General features: G+C 36.8%; 1 protein-coding gene across 1 annotated transcript; it reads right to left on the bottom strand.

Moving 5' to 3' along the window:
• Nucleotides 1-3,474: 3,474 nt before the first annotated feature.
• LOC119191230 (PDZ and LIM domain protein 4-like) lies at nt 3,475-4,867 on the bottom strand (the record flags this gene model as incomplete). Its single annotated transcript, XM_037445139.1, has 3 exons — nt 4,667-4,867; nt 3,923-4,074; nt 3,475-3,520 (listed from the first exon to the last, which is right to left on the bottom strand). Coding segments are annotated over exons 1-3 (399 nt in total), but the record flags the coding sequence as incomplete, so codon positions are not given.
• Nucleotides 4,868-9,858: the final 4,991 nt, after the last annotated feature.

Genomic DNA, 9,858 nt, shown 5'->3' with positions numbered 1-9,858 from the left:
GCCACCGTGTATGAACAGATCAACCAATTTGTATTTTAGGCAGTCGCCACGCCATAAATCATTGTAAAAATATTGCGCTCGAAATAAATAGTGTAATACTTAATTTCAAATTAAGATTCCTGGAGCGCTTCTAAAATGGGCTTTTACCGAAAAGGCTTGAAATAGATCATTTACCGAAATCCTTCAGACCCATCATGAGACTGTATTTTTTTGCGTATTGACGTCTTGGAATTCTAAGAATAGTAAGAAGGTACACGAGGTAAATTTTTATAAGTCTAAGTGACTTTGTACCAAGAATTACGACTATAAATACTGCATTCACCAGAACTGATAGGATTTGGGTATATTGAACCTAAATCTATAAATAATTTATATAATAGGGTAGGCAAATAGGTTTTGAAACTATGATGATGACTACAATACTTACAAACATAACCAAGGTAAATTCAAATTGGGAAGGCGACGCGACTTGTTGGCCCTCCTTTCATCTCATTATTATATAAATATGCAAGATAGCGGGTTGCTAGTCGCTCACAAAACCGCCTAATTGCTTACTAAATCAATAAATCTATCAAAACGTGCTCGCATTTGATTGATTACACTGCTGTTTCTTAATTAATGACTCCAACGAACAGTGAATATTGCAAATAAGATAAAATCGAATGTCAAATTGTCTATTATTAACAGAGTTATTGGTTACCGCTACCGTTATCTTCCACATTTACAACGAACCTAATACGCCTGTCTCTTAGAACGTTGGCAACACCCAAAGAGTTCAAATTATATCCAGTGTACATTGAAAACATTGTCATACAAAAATTTTGCGATGATAATTCAATCTACCGTTAATTAACAAAACACCAATGTAAACTACTATTAACTAGCAGCTATTATTTTTCCATATTGTAATTTACACTTTTAATGCGCATATTAGTATTTGTTATTTTTGTATTAATATCTAAGAACGCTATGACATCTTAATTCTTATCACACGGACGTTTCACGTAAGACCCTTACTTATTATCGATTAGTAATAGCTTTTGGAGCACAAACTTGGCCCTGACGCCCGGTCTATATCTAATTATACTGTTCAATGTGTTTGATACCACCCCAGATAAGCAGATCCATTCATGCAGACTATTTGCACTTGATCTGTTCCTCTGAATGTTAAACCATCTAGAAGACTATATAGCTCAATTATCTTATTAGCCTTTAGATCGTACATGTTCGTTGTTTGGCGTATTCTACAAATACTAAGATCCGCTCAGAATACAGAAAATCTGAATTCTAAATCAAACGGGTATTCTTGAATTCTTATTTGCCTAGTTTAGAAAACGATAACTCATCATTTTAGCAAAGATAGTTTGCGTCTGAGTTTGACTTCTTAGAAAATTTGAGACGTATTATTCTGAGTCGACCTTTTTCGTGAATCTTACTGAATATTTAAGTACTTTACCCTAAATATAATAGCATTTTTTGAATTTGCTCATAAATAAATGTTACAAACCCAGAAAGAGAGACAGACGTTGGTAACGTATGTTTTTTCATACTAGTGTATGAAATTAAAATTGCTATATTTTTTGTGGCTTTTTCTGTGGTTTTTATTGAAAAGTTCGCTTTGCATAATAAATTATAATGTATAAAAATGTATCTATACAAAAATTTACTTTGTTTATTGCTTTAAATGACGAGAAAAGCTTGCCGTTGACCCCATGGTAAACGATACTACCGCCCATAAATAGTAGAAACACCATCGAACTCCTTGAATTAAAAAGTATTGTTGTTTGTTATTCCTTTGCGCTCGCCATCCTGAGACATGAGATGTTTAGTCTCATTATGTCCAGTAGTTACACTGGCTACAATGTACATCAAACCGGAACACAACTATAACTACACTCTGCTACCTACCCACTATGGTACCTACCCACGCGGACTCCCACATATGAGATACCTACGGTGGTAAGTATGTCATAGGTGAGAGCCCGCCTGAATGTAAAGTGAGTGCCTTATTATTATATTGGTTATTTTTTTATAATTACACAATATTTTTTTTGCCGCTCCTACCGTACTTAAAAGGTATTTCCCTCGGAATTAAAAAGTAGCTCATAATATATCCATCATCTGCCTAAACATCCAAAACGTTTCAAAGGTTAACCTAAACAAATCACGACTGGCTAACCAAGTTGTTAAAGATAGTATTCCTCTTGTCGGGGTTTGTAATCAATTACCGTCGTTGCATGCACGGCTAACTTCACTGGCTTCGGGTCAGTGTTGATCTTGTATATTTCATTACCAACTTCACTCCTATGCAGATTTAACTCAGTTTGCAATTTACATTTGATCTTTGTTTTATGAAACTCTTGGACTTAATTCGGTTTGTTTATCTATAGTCTAAGTTTTAGGTCGAGTTAATTGTGAAATATTTTGTATGAGAGTATGGGTTGTACCGCATTACTTTAACTATGAAACCGTGTGCAAAGATTAGGATCTTGTATTATGGCCATTAGAGATATTAATTACTGAGCATTATAATTTAAAAAGCGGCGATAGCCTAGTTGGGTGTGGAACGGACTGCGAGACGAATGTCCGCGGGTTCAAATCCCAAGGGCACACACCTCTGACTTTTCTAAAAAAAATCATGTGTGTATTCTTTGTGAATTTATCGTTCGCTTTAACGGTGAAGGAAAACATCGTGAGGAAACCTGCACATCTGAGAAGTTCTCTATGCGAATTTCGAAGGTGTGTGAAATCTACAATCCGCACTAGGCCAGCGTGGTGGACTAAGGCCTAATCCCTCTCAGTAGTAGAGGAGGCCCGTGCTCAGCAGTGGGCAAGTATATAATACAGGGCTGATATTATTATTATTATAATTCCGATCACAACGTTTTACCCCCACCATACACAAATTCAGAAATCCGCTGACAAAACTGCGGTCATATCTTTCTGGCTAGTATAGATCTGATAAGTCACCAGCGCAGGTGTATATCGTACATAGTACGATATACACCTGCGTAGTAGTAGTTTTCATATTTAATTGTATTATACACCGATAGTTAACAATAAAAATAATTTTCAAACAAGTAAAATATATGAAGTTCCTTGAAAGCTTACAAATGAAGTGTATTCAGTTGGAAATAAAATGTGACATTTGATAAAGGAACGCAAACACCGCTGTGTGTTTCTAAGAATATCCTTTGGTATCGAGGTGGGTTTACTCGTGTATTTGCTGTGGCGTTTGTAAGGTTTTATTATGAAAAATAATGTAATTACACTCGCTTGTGGGAGGGCATTGAGTAGATTTTATACATGTGTTTACACGCGGCTTCCTCTACGTTAATTCGGGTGTTATTGCTACTGTTCCATTAACGTCGTCGAGATGGTTACCACTAGGCGATTCGTTTGCTCGTTTCTTCATTCATTTATATAAAAAATGAATCCAGTCACTTCAATGACAGGATAAAATAAAATACTTACAATAGGATCTTCGTAGCAGTAGTAGGCATCACTTCTGTCGTCAGGTCTGGAAAGAAAGAAATTTGAATAAGCTTCCTCAGTTATAAATCTGGCGACTGGGTATTTAGACTTATCTCCTCATTCATGTTCGTTTTTTATCTAAGGACAGAGTAGTGCTGCGATAACAAGTCAATTTCTTAACAGACATAGGGCCGTTGTGATTGGCGAATATTAAGATACAAAAATATTAGCCAGTCACAACGGCCCTATGTCTACGCACTGCGAAGGCTGCCATGTCGTCAGCACTGAAAAACAGACTTGTTATCACAGCTGTGCTCCGTCCTTAGATAAAAAACGTCTATGAATTTGGGGGTCAGAGTCTCCTAACATAATACAGTGTCCAGAAGTGGGATAGTATATAAAAGAACAGGCTTATTGCTAACTGAATAATATGTATACATGTACTCACGAAGTAACGTTAAGATGGAGATACAGGCCGGCCTTGACGATGATATCGTGCGCCTCCTGGATGGTGAGGGTGGAGGTGTCTACGCCGTTGATGCGCAGCAGTCTGTCCCCAGGCCTTATGCCAGCCCTCTCCGCCCTGCTGCCGGGCTTCACCTGTCAGATATTAGGCGTTGTTAAATGAGTTGCGTGATCAGGAAAGTAGAGTAAAACAGTGACTGGTTATGACTTTTCTAGGGACGGTTAATTATTCGTTAAGAGGAAATTTTAATCATGTCTTATAATACAATTTTTTCTGCTTTATATCATTTAGCCCAAATGGAGTGATTGATCCTTATCGAAAGCTGTATATAATAAGTATTGTTTAAATTTCTGCTTCGCTAATGTAATATTTTTTCAAAATCTGTAAATGCAAGTCAAAATATTTTCAAATATCAAGAAAAGTCTTTAAATCGTTTATATATCTGTAATTACGGTGATTAACCTCACTGCAAGAACTTATAAAATTCTGTTTTATATTTATTTATGTATTTAAACTATCTATTCTACATCTAAATATATAATAGAGATTATGAACAAACAGAAAGTAAAATTGGTAGTCTTGTTGCAATCGACGATTTCTTCTAAACAACCTTTGAATGGATTTAGATAACTAGGAACAAAACTCGCGGACGGTCTTTATCGAGTAATAAAAAGGATTGAAAATTCGTTGTACTAAAGTATTTATACTAAATCATATCGTCCTTACAAATGTAACTCTTAACGGAGTTTTGTAATATGAGCCGCCGGCGAGGTCGAAGCCCCAGATGGTGTCCTCGAAGCTGACTCTCTCGTGGATGCCCTCGTTCCTCGACTCCCACGAGGGCTTAGTGATCTCGCCGGCGATGAGCGCCACCTCCTCCGCCTTCATCTTCGTCCGGCGCATCGACACTGCCATTTCTGGAGGCATTGTACTAGAAAATACAGGGTTCGGATTAGGAATGGCTCAAGAAAAGGCTGAATTGAGAAACTCTATTTTTTAAATCGGTTAAAATAAGTAACGCTGTTAGACGTTTACGTTCTGAAGTTAACACAAATCCCTAAATTTATCTGAAAGTGAGACCAAATAAAATGAGACTTAATCCTGGATTACCATAGATTACTTTTCGCTGAGTATACATTTTACAGCTTTCATTTGAGAGCTAACCAGACTAGCCCATTGAACTATAATAATACTACATCGTATGCTTTCTTTTAAATATTAAATAGACACACACACATAGGCAGAGACGCACACGCACAAACACAACGCGCCTTTATCCCGAAGGCACAACCTGAGGTGCAATCACCCACTTTTCACTGAGTGTCTTCCATCGCATGAGGTGATAAAGGGCGAGCCGAGCAACTTCAGGCAAGGAGCAGAAAAATATCATTTGCCGACCGGAATTTGGACCCTAGAGCTCAGAGCACTGTCGTACTGCGCAAGCAACATATACGTTAATCTAAAGTTAAATTATTATATGAATGACATAATCATACTTCATTACCGTTTAATAGTTACTCATATAATTCTAATATTATAATTCTAAAAGAATATTCACAAATAGAGTGACACGTGGCTTCCGTAACTGTAGGTTGTCTATCTTATTATCGTGAAAAATATTTTCCAAGAAACAATAATGACCGACAAAGTTATATTTATAGCTTAGTAAATAATATCTCTCTGTTTATTAATATATATGTACCTTCATTGGCCTAGTAGCATACATAGTACAGGGTTTGTGGACCGAGAAAGCTCGGATTCGGGTCCCATGTTGGCGACGCTTTGTCCCACCCTTTCTTACACATTTGCCCGAGATTTGATCCTCCAGGTAGGTTTATGTCATTATATCGACGGTTAAAGGCTAATAGACTAATAAAGCGACATTTATTTTTGGAATAATTTTAACGAGGTTGAAAACATAAATAACGTGCTAATTTTAATTACGTATCAAACTAGTGTAGCATGAAGCCTTTCAAGCGTCGATAATCTAAACAAAATAATTTCTGCAACATGCGAAAAACGTTTGTGCCGCCGCCCAGTGCCCAGCAGAGGGACAGTATTCCTGATATATACAGAGCGGACATAACCTATTCATGCTGTATATTCTGTACTGCTGATAAAATTTTCTAATAGACGAGGAATTTGTAGCGTTGTACTATTTCTAATAAGCTCTCTTGGGACGTGGGACTTAACTAGTTCATTAACTATTGAATGAATCACGAATGAGTTATAAAGGTCCGTTTCGTGTTAGTTATTACTCCCAGTTATTGCGAACGCGTTGGTGATTATATTCTGTCAATACCACTCGTGTGGTCAGGGTCTCTGTTCTCAAATATTTTAGATTTCTCCTTATTAGTGTATATTTGAGGTGTACACCGTAAGGTTTAGGGTCACCAATATTTTGTCCTGTGAGATGAGTCTGTGGTCTCCCAAGGGCAAAGAAAAATAAATTAATGATTAAGAAATATAGTGTGAAACAATTTGTGCCATTCGGTTTTTTAATAGGAAGTCAGATGATCCCTGGGTGTTGTAGGCTACTTTTAACCTGCAAACAGGTTTTAACACAACCGACGATTTAGGCAAAACCTAGAAACAAAGCCAATTTAATTATGAAATAGTTGTAGGTCAGTTCCAACAGTCTACTGTCATAGAACGGGCGTACACGAGGAGGAAACGTGTATAGGAAGGCACCTATATTTTATAGTCTACGGCTGGATAATAATAAGAAATAAATGTAGCGTAAAACACATTTGAAACCTCGTGCTGTCACCGTCATCAAAGAATTGACAAAAACACTATGATTAAAATATTTTTTACGTTAACCATATTTAGTGTTGTGCAAGTCAGCCTAAATATCCTAGAAGAAGGATAGCCATCAACTACGAAATGAGCTGACATTACCATAAACCATAGTGAACAAAATACGGAATCTAATATCGACAAAATCAAGGTCAGCCGGCATAAAAATTGATTAGCACTCAGGCACTTGAGAAGGCTCTTAACCCTGTTTCAGCTGATTACCATGACAATAGGCACCTCGTAGGAATCGGGGATAGAGGTTTTTGTCACTCCTATAACGCTATGGGAAACTTGAGTGTGCCATAGTAATAAGGTGAAAATTATCGTTACTAATCTGAAATTATAATATCATATACTTGTTTGCGGCTTTGCCTATAAGAATTTGTGTGACAAGTATAAAAAAGTATTTTATGTCTTTTTGGAGTTTATGCTTACTCTGTGCCATAATTTCATAAATATTTGTTCAGTAGTTTTACCGTTGCGGCATAGTAAATTGTTACTTATGCACTAGTATTACTATTAGTTAAAATGCATCAGAGTGTTGGTCAATACGTGTATTTCCATCGTAAGTGCGTTGCTGACCTTTGAAGAAAATGAGCACTTGTGTATAAAAATACCTAGACCCGATCACAAAGTAAATGCTCTAGGAAAATCTAAATGAGATTCGACCTTTTCCTTTGAAGATAAAGAAACATTGTTGCTTGATACAAAATTAGTGTACACTATAACTACACATTGACTAGACTAATCAAATATTAAAAAGTCAAAATAACATAGCTTTGACTGAACTGTTACGTATGTAATTAAATCAAAGCACGCTCTCAAAATTCACTTATAATATCATAATTAAAATGGTATCCATTATTCATAAGTTCGGTTACAGCATAAAATAGTATCAAAACCTTTCTATTATTCTACGCAAGAAATATTCAAAATTGCTTTGAATGCTCTAACTTGTTATTAATAGGAGCCTCAAACATTATACCGAGAATAAAAATGATCGAGATAGATTCATTTAATGTACAAAATGACATTGTGGAAAACATTACCGTACTTATTGAGTAGCGATATAAAAACTGACATAATATATTGCATAATATGCAGTGCCTCAAGTTCGATCCCCGGGTTGGGAAAATTAATATTAGATCTTTTTACTCAGTATTGGAATTTGTGCGCAATATGGCGATAGGCTCGCCCTAGGGGGCGTATAATAGGTTATATCATTGAACGCAATACATACGGCGAAAAGTGGGTGCACCTGTTATGACCCTGCCTGACCCTTCGGGAATAAGAGGCGCGAGTGTATATGTGGCAATTCAGTCTTCCCAGCATATTCTGGAACTGTCTCATATGTACCAAAAAAGGCATCGCCGGTATTGGTCGGTATGCCGATGTAGAGTTTACATAGTGTAAGGGACTCTGTCGATGGTCGAATGATTCTATATCTCCGAGCGACATTAGGTCAAGACCGGTGACATCAGCATACTGGTTCTACTCATCCTTCCAACGGCGGTGTTGATAGTTCATTTTGTCCAAACCAAATGAAACTATTCCGTGATTTCTATATCCATTTCTAACGAACATCCAAACATTTCACAAACTTTCGCATTTGTAACAAAAGACAGTATCTAAGGTACAAAGTATCGAACATTCTCCCACCAATGACCGACATGAACCGAGAACACACACTCTAAACAATGTTAGCTAACCAACCTTCAAGTTTATAATAGGATCAATTAAGTTAGTTGGAGTTATTTTAACCGCTACGTCCTGAAATAAAAGCGAGTTAGGCGGGGTGCCCGCGGCGGTCTCACGTAAACATGAGTAGAGCCAGGGAAGTGGCGCGTAGGTTAGCATATGTGGTTATTTCTGGAACTAAATTAATGGTATATAAAGGTCAAAAGTGAAAAACATGCTACAGATATTTGATTTTATAATATTTTCGCAGTAAAAGTCTATTCTATATCACTGCAAAGCTATGCTGGGGAGGTATGAACCGGCTTGCGAGCTGACCCTGGGAAATGTAAAATGTCGGGTGACCGTCGGCCGAGCACGATATAGAACCCTACGCACAATGCAACTATCACACATAAAACCGGTATGAAATTTAGAAAAATAACTAACACTTATAGTTAATAATCTGAGGGTATTAAGTGCCAAGTATGTATAGTGGCTTGTTTTGTTAGTGAAATTTCTGGTGGACCGAAATTATATCTTCTTTCTTCTATCCTCATTTCTTTTTTTTTACAAAAGGCATAATTCAGAACACAATCGTTATTAATAATACCTAAGCACTAAATTACAGTAAGACTAGATTGTCTTCCTTAAACCTATGCCCTAATTCAAATTAAAGGCCGTCAACACATTTGATTATATAAATTAAGTGATTTAGGTAATTGAGATCTATAAAACCCGGCATTTGCCCGATCGTCTGATCGTATGCTATAAAATTAAAATATTCAAAGACTAGCTTCCGCTCGCAGCTTCGCCCGCGTGGATTTCGGGCTTCAAAAATGGAGGAGGTGCTCAATTTGTCGGGATGTTTTTTAATGTACGGTGGTATGCAGGTGGTCCGATTGTCCGGTCAGGGTCTGATGATGGGATTCAGTATTCACGCGTGATGGCTTATTATTAGCATATCATGTATGACTTTGGTGTTTCTATACCGATTTCTATGATTCTTTTTATGGAATATTTAATAATGTTAACTTTTTAATTAGGGATGACTGAGAGTGTTATAAACGTAAGAGTAGACAAATATAATAAGAAAGCTTCGAACTGCTAAGCTATCGGGAGTTACACGTGTTATTGTGAGTCAACCATAAAAGATAGACATATGCTGTCGTGGGATATTTTTTACATAATTTTAAGGAGAACATTTCCGTCATACATGATTTCTGCGTAGCTTTAACCATTAAGGTTGCACACGCGACGGAAGCTTAAAAATGGAGTAACTTCTCCCGTTTTCCCAACATTTCCCTTCACTGCTCTGCTTCTATTAATTGTAGCGTGATGAAAAGTATACTATAACCAGCACAGGAGTATGACAAATAATTGTACCAAGTTTCGTTAAAATCCGTCGAGTAGTTTTTGTTTCTATAACGGTTATACAGACAGAC

This window comes from Manduca sexta, unplaced genomic scaffold (assembly GCF_014839805.1).
Source record: "Manduca sexta isolate Smith_Timp_Sample1 unplaced genomic scaffold, JHU_Msex_v1.0 HiC_scaffold_1222, whole genome shotgun sequence".
NCBI classification, from domain to species: Eukaryota; Metazoa; Arthropoda; class Insecta; order Lepidoptera; family Sphingidae; genus Manduca; species Manduca sexta.
Note: the sequence above shows the minus strand (reverse complement) of the source record. Positions and strands in the feature narration are given on the sequence as shown.